The 18,883-nt window shown below is 37.5% G+C and overlaps 2 protein-coding genes and 1 long non-coding RNA gene across 6 annotated transcripts; 1 reads left to right on the forward strand and 2 right to left on the reverse strand.

Annotated features, from left to right (window-relative positions):
• The first annotated feature begins 1,156 nt into the window (after nt 1-1,156).
• LOC134210512 (uncharacterized) lies at nt 1,157-4,216 on the forward strand. Its single transcript, XM_062686552.1, has 2 exons — nt 1,157-1,761; nt 4,192-4,216. The coding sequence occupies exons 1-2, from the start codon at nt 1,157-1,159 to the stop codon at nt 4,214-4,216; spliced, it is 630 nt and encodes a 209-aa protein (XP_062542536.1).
• LOC134213846 (mitochondrial import receptor subunit TOM70) lies at nt 3,953-6,794 on the reverse strand. 4 transcript variants are annotated; one of them, XM_062693258.1, is made up of 5 exons: nt 6,479-6,793; nt 6,330-6,411; nt 5,883-6,216; nt 4,377-5,817; nt 3,953-4,312 (listed from the first exon to the last, which is right to left on the reverse strand). In XM_062693258.1, the coding sequence occupies exons 3-4, from the start codon at nt 6,173-6,175 to the stop codon at nt 4,377-4,379; spliced, it is 1,734 nt and encodes a 577-aa protein (XP_062549242.1). In that variant the 5' UTR covers nt 6,176-6,216; nt 6,330-6,411; nt 6,479-6,793; the 3' UTR covers nt 3,953-4,312. The 4 variants fall into 4 exon arrangements, with proteins under 4 accessions (XP_062549242.1, XP_062549241.1, XP_062549240.1 ...); XM_062693257.1 differs by lacking the exon at nt 6,330-6,411; XM_062693256.1 differs by lacking the exon at nt 6,330-6,411 and having other exon boundaries at nt 6,475-6,793.
• Nucleotides 6,795-12,119: 5,325 nt separating this feature from the next.
• On the reverse strand, nt 12,120-12,569 carry LOC134218300 (uncharacterized). The gene is made up of 3 exons (XR_009981302.1): nt 12,486-12,569; nt 12,305-12,420; nt 12,120-12,239 (listed from the first exon to the last, which is right to left on the reverse strand). It is a non-coding gene; the product is annotated as an uncharacterized LOC134218300 (long non-coding RNA).
• Nucleotides 12,570-18,883: the final 6,314 nt, after the last annotated feature.

Raw genomic sequence — 18,883 nt, forward strand, 5'->3', positions numbered from 1 at the left:
ATGAAGAACAGATTATTCGAAACGAGGCGAGCCCCTCGACGGAAGAAGTACCTTTCGAAATGGTTGTGCAGAACGAAATGGAAGTTGCAGAGGAACAGGTCGAAAACGGTGAAGAGGACGAATGGCAGGCGCGAAATGAAGAACTTAGTGAATCCGAATCCGAGGACTTCAGAGACGCCGACGATATGCTGGTCGATGCCGACCTACAACCTGCTGCGCTCCCTCCACAAACAGAGGACCCACGACAGTTGGTAAGGCGCAGTGTGAGGGAGCGCGTAACCCCAGGCAAGTATCGAGATTTCCATTTGGGCTTCAGTATTCTTCCTCACGGTACTTCCCAAACTTCACAGCTTTGCGGTACGTCAGATGATGCGAGCGTCGAGCCCGAGACGTTTCAGGAAGCGATTACGTGCGAGGACAGCGGCCGTTGGAAAGATGCAATGGTGGAGGAGTACCGAGCGTTGCTGAAGAATCAGACATGGGAGCTCACCGATCTGCCTGGTGGAAGGAAAGCACTCCGCTGCAAGTGGGTGTATAAGGTGAAGACAAATCCCGACGGATCCATTGAAAGGTATAAGGCTCGTCTGGTGATCAAGGGCTACTCCCAAGTGAAGGGCGTCGACTATGACGAGACGTACTCGCCCGTGGTTCGGTATGCTACCATCCGTTATTTGATGTCGTTAGCCGCCGGTTTGAACCTGAGGATTCACCAGATGGACGCAGTGACCGCGTTTCTGCAAGGTGAGCTGGGAGAGGAGGATATTTATATGGAGCAGCCAGAAGGTTTTGTCAACCCCGCTAGTCCGAGAAGTGTCTGTAAGTTGAAGAAAGCGCTGTACGGACTGAAGCAAGCCAGCAGGGTTTGGAACCAGAAACTGGATGGCGAACTGAAGCGGTTCGGACTGGCACGATCTAAATTCGACACGTGCGTCTACTACCGTATTGAGAATGGACAGATCCTGATTGTGGCGGTGTATGTTGACGACCTCCTGATATTTTCCAACAACCAGCGCTGGGTGGACGATCTCAAGAAGCAGCTTACGGTGAAGTTTTTGATGAAGGATCTCGGATTGGCCAACAAAGTCCTTGGAATCCAGGTACTGCTGTTTGTTTGGATCAGGAGCATTACATTCAGCAGTTACTAGAGAGGTTCGGCATGGACGGCTGTGATCCAGTAGCAACCCCGGCGGACCACAACCAAAAGCTGACAAAGCAGATGAGTCCTGGCAGCGAGGAAGAACGTAAGCAGATGCAGAATGTTCCGTTCCGTGAGCTTGTAGGAGGTCTCCAGTTCCTGGCGCAAGGCACGCGTCCGGACATTAGCTTTGCCGTGAATGCAGTCAGCCAGTTCTGTAGCGATCCGGGCAAACCCCACTGGACAGCTGCAAAGCGCATTTTGCGGTATCTGAAAGGGACGAAGGATATGAAGATTATCTATAGCAAGCAGGCAGATGAGCGTTTTGCTGGCTTCAGTGATGCGGACTGGGGTAACGACGTCGAGACGCGACGGTCTATCACTGGATATGTTTTCATGAAGTCCGGCGGACCGATTTCGTGGAATTGTCGACGACAGTCTACAGTGGCCTTGTCAACGACGGAAGCCGAATACATGGCGATATCGGCAGCAGCACAAGAAGCAATCTGGTGGCGCGGACTACGACAGGAGTTATCTGGAGTGGCCGAGAAGATCACCATCTTTTGCGACAACAAGAGCGCGATCCACCTTGCTGAGCGAGAAGTCGCTAGAAGAAGAAACGACTGGTATGACGGCGAATGTGAGCAGTTAGTTGAGGAGAAGAATGCAGCATGGGCGAGATTGCTGCAACACCGCATGAGGGCGAACGAGGCACGATACAAACGGGAGCGGAACAGACAAAACTCGATTTTCCGGAGGAAAAGCGCCAGCAGGAAGATCGAGACCGTGAAGAGACGGAGGAACTGTACCGCGCTAATAACGCACGAAAGTTCTATGAGAAGTTGAACCGTTCACGTAAGGGCCACGTGCCACAGCCCGATATGTGTAAGGACATAAACGGGAACCTTCTTACGAACGAGCGTGAGGTGATCCAAAGGTGGCGGCAGCACTACGAAGAGCACCTGAATGGCGATATGGCAGACAACGGTGGCGGTATGGTAATGAACCAAGGAGCACGCGCGCAGGACATGCGACTTCCGGCTCCGAATCTCCAGGAAATCCAGGAGGAGTTCGGCCGGCTGAAAAACAACAAAGCCCCTGGAGTTGACCAACTACCAGGAGAGCTGTTTAAACACGGTGGTGAGGCAATGGCTAGAGCGCTGCATTGGGTGATTACCAAGGTTTGGGAGGATGAGGTTCTGCCGCAGGAGTGGATGGAAGGTGTCGTGTGTCCCATCTACAAAAGGGCGATAAGCTGGATTGTAGCAACTACCGCGCAATCACATTGCTGAACAAGCCTACAAGGTACTCTCCCAAATTTTATGCCGCCGACTAACACCAATTGCAAGAAAGTTCGTGGGGCAGTACCGGCGGGATTTATGGGCGAACGCTCTTCCACTGACCAGGTGTTCGCCATACGTCAGGTATTGCAGAAATGCCGCGAATACAACGTGCCCACACATCATCTATTTATCGACTTCAAAGCCGCATATGATACAATCGATCGGGACCAGCTATGGCAGCTAATGCACGAAAACGGATTTCGGGATAAACTGATACGGTTGATCAAGGCGACGATGGATCGGGTGATGTGCGTAGTTCGAGTTTCAGGGGCATTCTCGAGTCCCTTCGAAACGCGTAGAGGGTTACAACAAGGTGATGGTCTTTCGTGTCTGTTATTCAATATCGCTTTGGAGGGAGTAATACGAAGGGCAAGGATTGACACGAGTGGTACGATTTTCACGAAGTCCGTCCGGTTATTTGGTTTCGCCGACGACATTGATATCATGGCACGTAACTTTGAGAGGATGGAGGAAGCCTACATCAGACTGAAAAGCGAAGCTAAACGGATAGGACTAGTCATCAACACGTCGAAGACGAAGTACATGATAGGAAGAGGCTCAAGAGAGGTCAATGTAAGCCACCCACCACGAGTTTCTATCGGTGGTGACGAAATCGAGGTGGTTGAAGAATTCGTGTACTTGGGCTCACTGGTGACCGCCGATAACGATACCAGCAGAGAAATTCGGAGGCGCATAGTGGCTGGAAATCGTACGTACTTTGGACTCCGTAAGACGCTCCGATCGAATAGAGTTCGCCGCCATACCAAACTGACTATCTACAAAACGCTTATAAGACCGGTAGTTCTCTACGGACACGAGACCTGGACGATGCTCGTGGAGGACCAACGCGCACTGGGAGTTTTTGAAAGGAAAGTGTTGCGTACCATCTATGGTGGGGTGCAGATGGCGGACGGTACGTGTAGGAGGCGAATGAACCACGAATTGCATCAGCTGTTGGGAGAACCATCCATCGTTCACACCGCGAAAATCGGAAGACTGCGGTGGGCCGGGCACGTAGCCAGAATGTCGGACAGTAATCCGGTGAAAATGGTTCTCGACAACGATCCGACGGGAACAAGAAGGCGAGGTGCACAGCGGGCAAGGTGGATCGATCAGGTGGAGGACGACTTACGGACCCTCCGCAGACTGCGTGGTTGGCGAAGTGCAGCCATGGACCGAGCTGAATGGAGAAGACTTTTATGTGCAGCACAGGCCACTCCGGCCTTAGTCTGATAATAAATAAAACAAAGATTGGCGCCTACGTAAAGTGTTATAACCGCCTGACCTTGTAAAATAAACGCAATCCTTAGAAAGAAAATGCATGCAATGAATTTGATCTTTGATTGCAAGATTTTACCAGCGATTTTATAAATTTTGCGCTTATGAAATTCCGTTTCTTCAAATGTTAACTTACAAAAACAGTCGGAAATACTCGGGCCTTTTAGTGTCATCAATTTTTTAGTTAAAATCAACATTTGTTTTCAACATAATTTCTTATTTATATTTAACTATACCATACAAACATTAGTAATTTGTATGTGTAATAATTACCATTTAAGTTTTAAAATAACCACAATTATTGATAATCAATATTTTCTGTACCTTCTAATGTTAGATTTTAGTCCGATTTTTCTACAAAATATAAGAAAACTGGCATAATTCTCAGTAACCAGTTATACTCAGGGCAAACCAATTTATTCTGTTTAACGGTAGGGTTGAAACTCTGCCGTCGAGGTGACAAACTAAAACTTACAATTTTGGCGTATGGAATTAAGCTGCTGAATCAACTCGCGTGGAAAGCTAGATAAAAGCATTGCGTAGTAGCGGTGAAGTTCTGGAAAATTACATCACAATTATTTAGTAATCCATTGAAACGTTCGCATTGTCTTTGAACCTACTTAGAACTGAGCCTGCGTCATTTCGACGATGGTCCTGATGTCCAATCCCATATGTTTCGTAACGTTGACTTGTGCCAAAGCCGCATCTTTCAGGGAATATAGATGCACAAGCTCCATTTCGGTTTTTGCTAGCTTTATCGCACTGTCGAACAGTTTTATTGCCTCCTGGAGGTGACCCCTCTGTACTTGTATGGCCCCGAGCGTTTCGTAGGCAAACTCGCACTTGTCATCCACTTCAATTGCTTTTTCAATCAGTTCCACAGCACTCGTTATTTCGGCCTTCCATTGTAGTAATAATAGGGCTTTGTGCACTAAAATCTGAGCATTTTGCGGCTCGATTTTGATGGCTTTGTTGTAGAAGTTGTCGGCTTCCTCGAATTCTTGCTGATCACAGAGAACCTGTGCCATCAAACTGTAGCACTCGACACAATTTGGAAACCGTTCGATGGCATTCCGGAAACCGTCCATCACTTTACGTAGCGCGAATTCGTCTTTGTTGGCGAGTGCTAACCGATACGTGGCATAGCAACGATGGATTTCGATAATGCCTGAAGCTGGACACAATGCGCTTGCTTTTTCGAAATCCTCGATTGCTTCCGCTAGACGTTCGATCAAAATGTAGACCTGGCCACGATGATGGTAGATGTCACTGTTCTTCGAGTCTAACTCTTCGGCCATACTGAAGTATTTGAAGCATTCCTCCGGTATATTGGGCTGAGTTTGCATGGCAAGTGACGCACGCTTTATTAGGGCATTGGCGCGGATCTTTTTGTCTGCCAATTCTGATGCAATGACCGCATCAAGGTCAGCAGTAGCTTCAAGGTAGTTTGCCGTAAGCAGATAGAACGTCGCTCTAAGAAGCAAGGCTTCAATTTTATATTCTGATTCGGCTTCACTGGATTCGATTTCTTCCGTGCATGCAGCTACAATTTCGTCGTATTGTCCTTGATCTAACAGGAGCTTTGCTTTTACGAAACCTTTTGGTTCGGTACTAGCAATGACCAACTTCTTGATGGGGTCATCCGAAAATGAGGCGAAATAATTTTTAATAAAGAATTTTGATGGTTCAATATTATGTTTATCTTTAAGAGTTTCCTTGGCATGCTGTTGACCTAGTTCTTTTAGGACACGATCGGCTATAACTAGCGTATGCTTGTTCTGGAAACCTTCCAAAATACAGGCAGCGGTAGTGTCTTCTAGAGAGGCTGCCAGCTCCTTCTGTTGTTCGTACGCCTTTGCCCTTCGTTTTAAAGCTTTCAGATATTTGGAATTGCATTGCAAGGCCTTGGTACAATCTTCAATTACAGCGGACCATTTTTGGAGATGCTCATAGGCAGCTGCTCTGTTCTGATAGAATGTAGATAAATCATTAATCTCAGTTGTTGGACATTTCTCAATGGCCAAATCATATTCTTTGATAGCTTGATCGTACTTTCCATCTCTGAAAACAAAAGTAGAATCAGTAATACAACTCATTTTGACTGAAACCCTTGGCATGGCACTCACCGGAAATATGTATTTCCTTCATTTTTATGCTTTTGTGCTTCCTCCAAGCGTGTGAGTGCTTTTTTCTTACTCGGAGCATCCTGTTGGGATCGGGACCGGTCGTCTCCGTCCAGCGAAATAGTTTTGTCCTTAATCTCTCCCAACTTCTTTTTCGTCAGTTTGTCTCCTGAACCTTCCTCCGCTTCGGTCGATTTCTTCCAGCACAAATAGCCAATGCCGAGCGCCACCGGCGCGCCAATGAGAACAGCCAATTGCCACTTGGGAAAAGTGGATCCCGTGCTTCCAGTAGCCATGCTCCGCTGTTATCTTTCACACTTGCTTATCTATTTTTTATCTGAAAAGCGCAAAATTAACATCAGACCGAAAATGTCACAGAAGGGTGAGAAAACAAAACGAGAAGTGATTACGAAACGGCTTTTGAATGGAGCAAAATCTGACTCTGTGTACCTTCTTTGACTGATAAAGCGAGGGGAAACACGAACATGTGTTGCTTAGACCAGGCCGATCGATTTTCTGATTATTTTTCCATCTATCACAACAAGCTATTTGTCAATGATACGAAAGTGAATTGAATCGGTGGCCAAATGCAAACTTACCTGCTCAGAGCTTCAATCATTGGAGTTTTCATCCGTGAATTGCCTTGGGTTCAGATCTTTCGGATTCCGTGGCGCAGATAACCAAAACAAACATTGATCCCCAGGCTGAAGGATTATGTAACACTACGAGCGGATGGAAATTTGCTCCAGCTTTCTATATCAAGACAGAACACGAGCTACCGGAGGTTATCACTTTTTGATGATTCGTAGGATAATATGGTCGCTCCTCTGGGATACCTCTTGAACCAATCACCAGCGCTTCGAAACCTCCGGTCACTGAAGAAAAAAAAACACGTCTGACACTCCGCGAAGCTTATCAACCTGACAGTTCGAAAAGCAGAAAAAATGTGCTTGTTCGAAAAAACGTTGCGCAAAGTTAGAAATAAGTTTCTGAAGGGAGATCAGGGTTGAAACCATTGAGGGCAAAGCAGGCCTGAGCATGATGAGAAAACCTAATTCAAGCATAATTTTTCAGAAGGACGTATGTAACAAAAAGATTTTTAATACGACAATCACACGCGACTTTATATAATACGCATCGACTTTACTGATTTTAGATCTTAAAATTCTTTAATTTAATCTTTTTACAAATCGACGTATGTAGAATTTTCTATTTTTGAAGTCTCACTGTTACTTACGTCGCTTTAACATATGGGAACTACAGTGGCTATAATAACGGTGTCGTCAAGTGTCAGAATTGGAACAGAATCGTCTGTCAGTTCCATACAAATGCGCGTTCCAAACGAGCAGGAGACCTGTTAAACGTGGCACATGACGTTACTCTTCTTGTAGGACTCTAATGGGAACTAAGAGCGACCTATGTACCAAAAAAGCAAAACAAAACAAAACTGCAGTTGCGTCAATCGTGCACTATGGAAAACCGACCAATGTACAGCGACGTATGTACAGCATACCGGTGTATGTATAAATTTATCGTTTTTCACAGGGAATTTGAATTAACTGAGCTATGACGTGAAGCACGCTTTCCAAGTGCCATGTATTGATGCATGCCAGTGGAAAAAAATATTGAAAAAAGATTTAGTTTTTAAACAGTTTTAGAAAAAGTTTTACCAACTTTCTGCAAAGGATTTCTCGAATCCTCATAATTGTTACATACGTCGTTATGAAAAATTATGCTTGAATTAATCGTGCTTTATGCTGCGTTTTGACAGTTCAAGTGAATTGAGTAAAGTCGCTTGAATTTTGTAAGCAAATTCAACTCACTTGAATGAAAATTGGCAAGTCAATTGAATTCAACTGAGTTGTTCAACTCACTTGCCCTGTCAAAACGCAGCATTAAGGTTAAAAAGCATATGAGAAAATTTTAAAATATCACTGATATGTGAATGGGAGTTTAATCTCAGGTTTCACCAGATGTAGATGACGGCATGGGCTCCATAGATCAATTTAAAGTGCCTCTGGAACAGTTGCGCAGAGCAAAACGAGTCTGGTTGGCCTGTATGGACATAAACCAAGCCATAAACAGTTATGCTACGTTTAGACAAGGCAAGTGAATTGAGCAAGTCGCTTGAATTGAACGCGAACTGAACGTGTAAACACCTTAATTCAATTCATTTGAACGAAAAGAAAGTTGAACATGTTCAACTTTTGGCAAGTCAATTGAATTCAACTGAGTTGTTCAATTCACTTGCCCTGTCAAAACGTAGCATTAACTTCGATTCCATATCAGCTGTAGTTTATCTAGGAGATCAAACGATCTAAATTCCAGTTTCCGTCGCCGTTCCAGTTGTATTGCGTGGGGGCCTTTACTGTAGCATGTCTGTTCTGTTCACATTTCTGAAATTGTTTATAAAGCTTGAAGGTTCACCCAAACTAGACGCGATTCTATCGCGTGGCGACTGCGATTCTGTCGCCGTTGGTATTGGATAAAAATATAAAATATAAAAATAAAAAACATAAAAGTATAAAAATATAAAAATATAAAAGTTGAAAAAAATATATAAAAATATAAAAATATAAAAATATAAAAATGTAAAAATATAAAAATATAAAAATATAAAAATATAAAAATATAAAAATATAAATATATAAAAATATAAAAATATAAAAATATAAAAGGGGCCCTCCTTAGCCGTGCGGTAAGACGCGCTGCTACAAAGCAATGAAATTGTCTCGACTTCCCTGGGCATAAAAGTACCATCGTGTTAGCCTCATGATATACGAATGCAAAAATGGTAACCAGGCTTACAAACCTCGCAGTTAATAACTGTGGTGCTTAATGAACACTAAGCTGTGAGGCGGCTCTGTCCCAGTGTGGGGATGTAATGCCAATAAGAAGAAGAAGAAGAAAATAAAAATATTAAAATATTAAAATATTAAAATATTAAAATATTAAAATATTAAAATATTAAAATATTAAAATATTAAAATATTAAAATATTAAAATATTAAAATATTAAAATATTTAAATATTAAAATATTAAAATATTAAAATATTAAAATATTAAAATATTAAAATATTAAAATATTAAAATATTAAAATATTAAAATATTAAAATATTAAAATATTAAAATATTAAAATATTAAAATATTAAAATATTAAAATATTAAAATATTAAAATATTAAAATATTAAAATATTAAAATATTAAAATATTAAAATATTAAAATATAAAAATATTAAAATATTAAAATATTAAAATATTAAAATATTAAAATATTAAAATATTAAAATATTAAAATATTAAAATATTTAAATATTTAAATATTAAAATATTAAAATAACAAAATATTAAAATATTAAAATATTAAAAAATGAAAATATTAAAATATCAAAATATGTATTAAAATATTAAAATATAAAAATATAAAAATACTAAAAAAATTAAAAATATAAAAATATTAAAATATTAAGATATTAAAATATTAAAATATTAAAATATTAAAATATTAAAATATTAAAATATTAAAATATTAAAATATTAAAATATTAAAATATTAAAATATTAAAATATTAAAATATTAAAATATTAAAATATTAAAATATTAAAATATTAAAATATTAAAATATTAAAATATTAAAATATTAAAATATTAAAATATTAAAATATTAAAATATTAAAATATTAAAATATTAAAATATTAAAATATTAAAATATTTTAATATTTTATATAGTAGGAACTCTGGATTCTGATAGAGTTTTTTATAGACCTCACCACATCCCTACCGTCAACTGCCTGAATACTATTAATTTCTACATAACGAATGCAAATCGTTGCATTGTAACACACTAGTCTATTCCTGTTACAAGTAAACGGACTAAAAAATTACGAATTATTTGATAAAGAAAATCTGTGTTATTTGCCAGTGTTAAAAATAAGTGTTTCCAAAATCTCGGGAACTTTTTCAAATCGGCGTATGTAACATTTTGATCAAGCTGAGAAAATTTGCTTGGAAGTTTTCAGATTTTATTTTATTCCTATTTAGAAACTAATCATTTTATTGCAATTGAATACACCTCAAAGATACATTTTGAAAAGGTTCTTCGTCACTGACCCTGAAATCTGCACTGCGTGTGAACATTTCAGTTATTTTGATAAAAATATATGTTACAACGTTCTGCAACAGATAAATCACATACAGTAGACGTTCGATAACTGCAAGTCATTTAACTGCAATGCTTTTTAACTGCAATTCGATAGTTGCAACAGTTTTGCAGTTATCGGACCGCTTCAAACTGATGTCAAACTCAATGACAGCTGCATTGCACTGCACATTTAGATGCACTTTAATTGCATCTGCCGTCGATTGACAACCGTTTGACTTCTAGAATGCGTTGCAGTTAGCGAACGGCATTCGTTAACTGAAAAGTAAACATTTTGCAGTTATCGAACGGCTACTGTACGTCGTTTTGATACGTCAGCATGAACGAGGTCATGCTACTTTCGTCCAAATGTTACGCTGCTCCGTACGCTGCATTGTTGATACGTCGAAATGCTGCGTCAAGTTGAAACGTTTCACGCACATGCTACAAAAAAAAATGCAACACGACGTATCAACATTTGCTGCAGAAAACAACGTAAAATGTTTTTTTTTAACGAAAATCAGAATATTTAAGCAACATGCTTAATTTTGAAATCAGTGATGAAAAAGTACAAGCAGGCGCACGTTTTAAACTATTTAGTTGTTCGAAAAAACTTTTTAAAGTACATTTTCTGCTAAGCGGTGTATGTGCAATATTTTCAACAATGATGTTACACCGTTTTGCAAAAATTGATTTACATTTTTTAAAACACATTTTCATGTAGCTTTGAAGGTATACACATTTTTAGATGAATTTGATGCCATATGCTGTTGAAAACGGGCTTGTTCACAATTTGCGACATACGCCGTTTTGAAAAAGTACCCGAGAAATAATGTACCACAAATTTCCAAACCTGACAGTTATTGTAAGACTAAACATTAGACAAGAAACAAACACAGTATTTTTCCTCTTATGAAGACACCAACCCCGTGTCGAAACGTTGGACAAATATAAATCTTGTTTTAATCCTTAAAGACTGCGTAGCCATTTTAAGTTAAAATTACGAATTATTTTATGCGATCTCGCAGTTGTAGATCTGCATAAATTAATGTGAATAATAAGACTTATTGTCCTACGAAACTGAAACTGAAAAGTAAACATTTTGCAGTTATCGAACGGCTACTGTATTAAAATATTAAAATATAAAAATATCAAAATACTAAAATATTAAAATATAAAAATATTAAAATATTAAGATATTAAAATATTAAAATATTAAAATATTAAAATATTAAAATATTAAAATATTAAAATATTACAATATTAAAATATTAAAATATTAAAATATTAAAATATTAAAATATTAAAATATTAAAATATTAAAATATTTTAATATTAAAATATTATAATATTAAAATATTAAAATATTAAAATATTAAAATATTAAAATATTAAAATATTAAAATATTAAAATATTAAAATATTAAAATATTAAAATATTAAAATATTAAAATATTAAAATATTAAAATATTAAAATATTAAAATATTAAAATATTAAAATATTAAAATAATAAAATATTAAAATATTAAAATATTAAAATATTAAAATATTAAAATATTAAAATATTAAAATATTAAAATATTAAAATATTAAAATATTAAAATATTAAAATATTAAAATATTAAAATATTAAAATATTAAAATATTAAAATATTAAAATATTAAAATATTAAAATATTAAAATATTAAAATATTAAAATATTAAAATATTAAAATATTAAAATACAGTAGACGTTCGACTTGCAGTTGCAAGTCATTTAACTGCACGCACAGAAATGTATTGTAGAAACAACAATATTCTGGGTCAAATTCAACAATAAATATTGTTAACTCAGGGCTAATAATATTTACTGTTTGAATCAATCTATAATATTGTTGTTTCTACAATCAAATTGTTTTATGGTTTGCGTCGTGTTATTGTTGGAACAACAATAATATTGTTGAAATGATTATGATTGTGTTGTTGATTCAATATAAAAATACGATTGATTCAACAATATAATATTGTTGAATCAATAATGCTCCGCACTTAAATATTGTTTTTTTCTTATTTTCAAAACTTAATAATAAACAGGAAGGATTGAAGTTTAGGTTTTCAACTTCTTTATTTAGGTAACGAGAAATATTATGGTACATTTTATCTGATATCAAATCTGCTGGTTACTGATGTGAATGCTGTTTGGAATCGAAAGTTGTGGCTCACTGGAGAACATGCTAAAATAAGGTTTTATTTCAAACTTTTTTTAATTGTTTTAAATTTAATTAAATATTTAATTTACCTGATAAATTTGTCATCTATACTCAACCGGCTATGTATAATCTTTCGGGCTACATAGTCGGAATCAGCTCTTCCAACTTGAAGGGTCATGACTTAATGTTTTGGTAGCCATTTATCCTGGAAATGTAGAAATTGTACATTTATCGTACACGATGTCGATTATTCTAATCAGAAGAACTTACTGGCAATTCGAGGAATGCGTTTACTCCATATTCAGTTTGCATTTAAAAAACAATAATTCCTCCGCACGGAAAGGAAGCTCAAATCTTCAGACAAATATTTTTAAAGAGTTAATATAGAAAACTACACGTTGATTCTCTTTTAAGCGAATACGGTTAAAAAGAAATATTGTTGAAATAAAATAATTATTGTTTTTTCAACCAGAAAATATTGTTAAACCAACAATAAAAACTTTTTGATTCAATAATTGGTTAATTATTGAAATCAACAATATATTTTTTTGGATTAATCGTATGAAATTTTGCTGCGTGATGCAATGCTTTTTAACTGCAATTCGACAGTTGCAACAGTTTTGCAGTTATCGGACCGCTAAACTTCAAACTGATGTCAAACTCAATGACAGCTGCATTGCACTGCACATTTAGATGCACTTTAATTGCATCTGCCGTCGATTGACAACCGTTTGACGTCTAGAATGCGTTGCAGTTATCGAACGGCATTCGTTAACTGAAAAGTAAACATTTTGCAGTTATCGAACGGCTACTGTACGTCGTTTTGATACGTCAGCATGAACGAGGTCATGCTACTTTCGTCCAAATGTTACGCTGCTCCGTACGCTGCATTGTTGATACGTCGAAATGCTGCGTCAAGTTGAAACGTTTCACGCACATGCGACAAAAAAATTGCAAACTTACAACACGACGTAACAACATTTGCTGCAGAAAAACAACGTAAAATGTTTTTCTTAACGAAAATCAGAATATTTAAGCAACATGCTTAATTTTGAAATCAGTGATGAAAAAGTACAAGCAGACGCACGTTTTAAACTATTTAGTTGTTCGAAAAAACTTTTTAAAGTACATTTTCTGCTAAGCGGTGTATGTGCAATATTTTCAACAATGATGTTACACCGTTTTGCAAAAATATATATAGAAAAAAAAATAAAAAAATAAAAATATAAAAATAGAAAAAAAATAAAGATATAAAAATATAAAAATAATAAATAAAAAACTATGAAAATATAAAAATATAAAAATATAAAAATATAAAAATATAAAAATATAAAACTATAAAAATATAAAAATATAATATCTGCGTACCGTACGTGGAGGAGGCGAAAGAACCACAAGTTGCATTGTTCACATCGCGAAAATCGGAAGACTGCGGTGGGACGGGTACGTAGCCAGAATGTCAGAATGTCGGACAGGTGGATCGATCATGTGGAAGGCGATTTGCGGACCATCCGCAAACTGCGTGATTGGCGACGTGCTGCCTTGGACCGAGCTGAATGGAGAAGACTTCTAAGCACTGCACAGGCCACTCCGGATGTAGCCTGAAATTAATGAATTAATGAATGAGAACATTGAAGGAATCCAATGAAAAAATCCCCAAAAAATCTGGGGGCATTCAAAAAGTCGTAGAACAATTGATAAGTTCCAATCGCGTGATGACCAACCCCAGTGTATGCGTGTTATCATCAAAATGTTTGAAAAATATTTACATCATCTGGCTACTAAATTCTGGTTACTTGAAGTGGATACATTATTTTATTGAAAAGCATTATTATTTGATCTAACTTTAACTTTTCGAACATCACATGTAGACCTTTAAATTTCTACAATTTCCTCAGAACTTTCATCTTCAAGTATCTGCGGCAAATCAAGATGGATCAGCACTGTATTCAAATAGAATCAGAGGCCAGTGAAACCGATATACGGAAATCACGTGCTGTGTCTGTGTCGCATCTCTCAGTATGTGAGACGGTCACATTCCTCACTGACTCATTCATTAACACCAATTATATTGAGCGAGGGTCGGTATCATCGTGCTGTATTTGAGTTTTAATTGATAAAGCAGTCATATTTTCTCTATGTAGATGCGGCTCGCTGTGTTTCGGGCTGTTGTGAGGCGTGTTGTCGTTGACCCGTTGTCTGTCTGTTTAGTTTATATTACCCGAAAAAGTATTGACAAGATAAATTGGAATTTATCAATAAAAATGAGCTTTTATCATACAGGTTAGTACCTGGGCGAAAGCTTTTGAATATAACTATCAACTCCGTACGACTTGATCAAAGTTGAATCTAATTGATGTGCGATACGCAAAAGGTTTCAAAGTAGGTGAAGGGAAAGTTTATTTCAGGCCTGCCCAACCTTTTCAAGCCACGGGCCAATTTTTAGAATTCACACTTGCTGGTGGGCCAGAACATATTCAGTACATAACCTTTTTGAATATTTTCAAAATTATCAGTGTTTTTTTTATTCGCTAAAAGCGAAACACGATTTTAATGCTTTCAAACAACCGTTCGTGTTTTTTTTTCGTCGTTGCATTAGGGATCCATTTGAAACATTCCAGGTAAATTATTCACATCGGTAAACGGTGTTGAATGGGAATTTCGTTACTTTACCAGCCAGCCTTTACCTTTGCCAGTTAGTTGCTCCCTGTATACTACCGTCCCAAGCATAGTTGTCCCATGTCGTTTTTATTTGATAGCCTTCTTGCTCCCTGGAGAAGGCGAGGTGCACAGCGGGCAAGGTGGATCGATCAGGTGGAGGACGACTTGCGGACCCTCCGCAGACTGCGTGGTTGGCGAAGTGCAGCCATGAACCGAGCTGAATGGAGAAGTCTTTTATGTGCAGCACAGGCCACTCCGGCCTTAGTCTGATGATAAATAAATAAATTATTGCTCCCTGGTGGCCAACAAAAGAATTCCTCAACAGATTTAAGATCTAGAAAGGATTGCTGGCAAGCCTAGCCATGAAGTCTGATAGAGAAATAACTTATTTGAAAAAATGCGACACCGCCAGCATAGAGGGAATGGCATCGTAAAAAACACGACATGGGACAACTATGCTTGGCACGGCAGTATAGGGATCAAAGCTGCCAATTTCTCTGTCATTTGACGATGACCATGAATTCCTCCTATGAAGACAGCCACCTTTGCCACGTTTTTCACTTTCACTTTCATCGTTTGTTTGCGAGAGCTTGTACTCTTCAACGTGTTCCGCGCAAACTAGTGCTACTGAAGAAGGCTATTTCCTTAGGACACACGATGTACCTAAATAACAACCAAAACGCTTTCCTTAACAAGCTCTTCGTCCTGAAAAGGTTTCACCCGTTTTGCCTAAATATTACCAACAGCAAAATTGGCCCGTACTGCATTTTCAGACTTCGTATTCACTGTATCATTTTTTGAATCAATTAATGGAGATTTAAATTGACTGAGCACTCTACCTTTGAAGCTCTACAAACTTTTGTTCTCTACCTGAACCAAATATCATATTTCATAGAATGCTTGGATTCAGATTTTATTCGTTGAATAAAGCAAAACTTTCTGGGCAAGTTAAACAAACCGGCCTTCCTTTTTTTTCAACGTAAACGTAAACTACTCGTGCCAATCTTTAGGGAGCGTCCACAAATTACGTAACGCTTAGAAGGGGGTGGCCTAAGTGTGACGATTCATACAAAAATTTCAGATGTTTCATAATTAATGGATCTTCCTTTATACAAAAAGCGATGTTCTATATCAATATTTTGTGTCTTGAGTTCGCTCTATGCAATCATTTCAAATTAGATATAATATAATTTTTCGTTTCGAGATTTGATTTAAAACTTACGTATTTAATAATGAATAATAAAAAATAGTTTCCCGAGCCAGCTAGAAAAGCTGACGGGCAGAATCTGAGTTAATTTTTCTTACACGCCGCGGGCCACAAAAAATGGAGCCGAGGGCCGCATCCGGCCCGCGGGCCGTACGTTGAACAGCCCTGGTTTATTTGATTCTTTTTGCCTTTCTCGTATACAAAGTATACGTAAAGGCTATAGGATCACTTCAAAACAAAACTTTTGATAGAAGGCTCGGAGACCCATAGTGTTATATACCAATCGACTCAGCTCGACGAATTGAGGTGATGTCTGTATGTGTGTATGTATGTGTGTGTACAAAAATGTGAGACACACTTTTTGGTACTTAGCATTATTCGATTTGCTCGCAACAAGTTGCAGTCGACGCGGATTGCGGTCTAGTTGTTTCCTATTGAAAATTGGCCCGATCGGTCATTGCGTTCCAAAGTTATTGAAAAAAACATTGTTTTTCTGCCAAGGGTCCCCCCTTAGAAAAAAAAATTCAAAAACGAAATTTTTTTTTCAAAAATTGCAGCAATGCATTCAAATGACCGCAAATGCATATGAATTGATGGAAAAAGTAAAATCTATCCCCCTAAAGTGCTATTTCGACCTCTCTTATGTGTTTTTCTTATTTTTTTAATGCGCGAGAAAGGCACCACCAACGCTAGGTGGATTGATCTGGGTTTTTTTTGTATATTTTCCGTAAATGTATCTACCGTATAGCTTTGAGCTTTTTTTCCATATTGTACAACAATCATATTTTAATTAGATTTGGCTAGAATGTATAATAAGCATTTCAAAATGATCTCCCTAAGTCCCTATGCTAAGTCGTGGTACCTGTCACCTTCTTTCTTTTACTTGGATTCGCCTATATTCCTTCCCATAATTCGGCAAGAAAAAGTGACTTTTCTCCATTAATTGATCAGCTGTCCAATTTTTTTTTGATGGACGGGATCAAACAAAGCGAATGACGGACAGAGGGTTAGCAAAGAAGCTATGGCCTGAATGACGGTTTATAACGCCGGAACTCTTCGTTAGTATTTAGTGGCTGCCAATCTGATAAAATCAATCATTAAATTACAAACACTTCGGTGTCTCTATTTTCCTTATACATTGTAAGCTGCCAAAGACCATTGTCGATCAATCTTGGCAGTTGACAATAGACCTCTAGAATCTTACAATGCATCTTGAAGACAACTATGACTCACATTAGTCATGCTTCTGTATATATTAAAGCTTTGCTTGAACAATTGTAATCGAGGCAATATAGGGGGAGTAATTGGGGCAGTTTGGGCAAAGGCTTTAGACTTTGTGTAATGCATTAATCATAATAATATCTAACTCGTTCTATCAGGTTCTAATAGAACCTGATGATACGGAAACTAGAAATGGCCTTTCGATTTGAGCTGCAAAGCATAATTTTTATAAACATGGAATAAACTAAATTAAGGCTTTGGCCCGATTCGCGAATTAAAATCAAATTAAACTTAAAAATGACAGTTCAATAATTTCCAAATAACCCTGCCCGCAGAGCAAGCTTACTTTTGACAGATGTTGAATCATTTTTGATAGATGTTTTGTTGTTCTTGCTGGGTAGCACCAGCCATTCTTATGAGCGGGCGATTTCATAATTTCTGAACTGTCACTTTTAAGTTGATTGATTTTAATCCGCGAATCGGACCAAAGCCTAAAGTGTGATTTGAAAGGCGCATCATTCGTGGTCATCATGAAATTTACTGCGTACTGATGTGTGACTTGTGTGTAGATGGTTTACACATCCTGTAGATCGATCGAGTAAGATATAAAACTCAAGGGTGGTGTTGGTTTTGCACCAACGAAATGCGAATCGAAGATGGGTTGGTTTATGTCACGTTGCGGGATATCCACGCAACCAATATGAGTCAAGCTTGGGAGTGTATGTACATACGTAGGTTTGGCTGATCTGATCTGCTGACTGAAAATGCGCGCACCCAAGCCAACGCAAACGAAATCTTCCTCCGCGTTTTCATGATAATTGCGATGATGGACACAGCACAAGACGAGCGGAAAGAGAGCGAGCTGAGCTGTCTACAAGCGCGCAATTCGGTGGGAGAGGTTTCACATGTTGCTGGTGGTTTGATGGAAGATGGTGAGAGGACTTTCAGACGTTGCTGCTGGCGTTGTTCGAAGAAAAAATAAATGAAGAAAACGGCACAGTGGCCGGAATTATGCATTGGGTCTTATTATTTCAGAAATTTTAAAATTATTTTTAATAGGTTTCATAAAATAAGAGTAACACTTCAAAAACGTTCAAAATGTATACTACTGTAAAATATGGCTCATTGGTTTTTGTCAAATAAACCGATTAAAAAGCGACCCAGTTAAGAAATCATCACAAACAGTCTAAAATCATCACAAAATTGCAATTGTTTTTGGGTATTCTTGCAAATGCAAAAGGATGAAGGTTGGCTAAGGAGGTTTTAATTTATAAAAAAATTTCTTATCTTATCAAAAATTTCTTACTCAAGTCTGGTAGGTGTTGATAAACGAATATTATTAATCCTAACACAACTTTGTAGTTTTTTAGTCATGACAGCCAACCAATCATGACACGTATTCTTTTCAATAAAATTACAATGCATTTCACCAAGTGATCTTTGACTTATTTGGTTCTTATCTATATCATTAGTAGTTTATTTCATTAGCAGTAGCAGTATTGATAGGATATCTAGAAGAAGGCCAACGCGCACTTGGAGTTTTCGAAAGGAAAGCGTTGCGCACAATCTATGGCGGGGT

The sequence above is a fragment of the Armigeres subalbatus genome, chromosome 2, assembly GCF_024139115.2.
Source record: "Armigeres subalbatus isolate Guangzhou_Male chromosome 2, GZ_Asu_2, whole genome shotgun sequence".
NCBI classification, from domain to species: Eukaryota; Metazoa; Arthropoda; class Insecta; order Diptera; family Culicidae; genus Armigeres; species Armigeres subalbatus.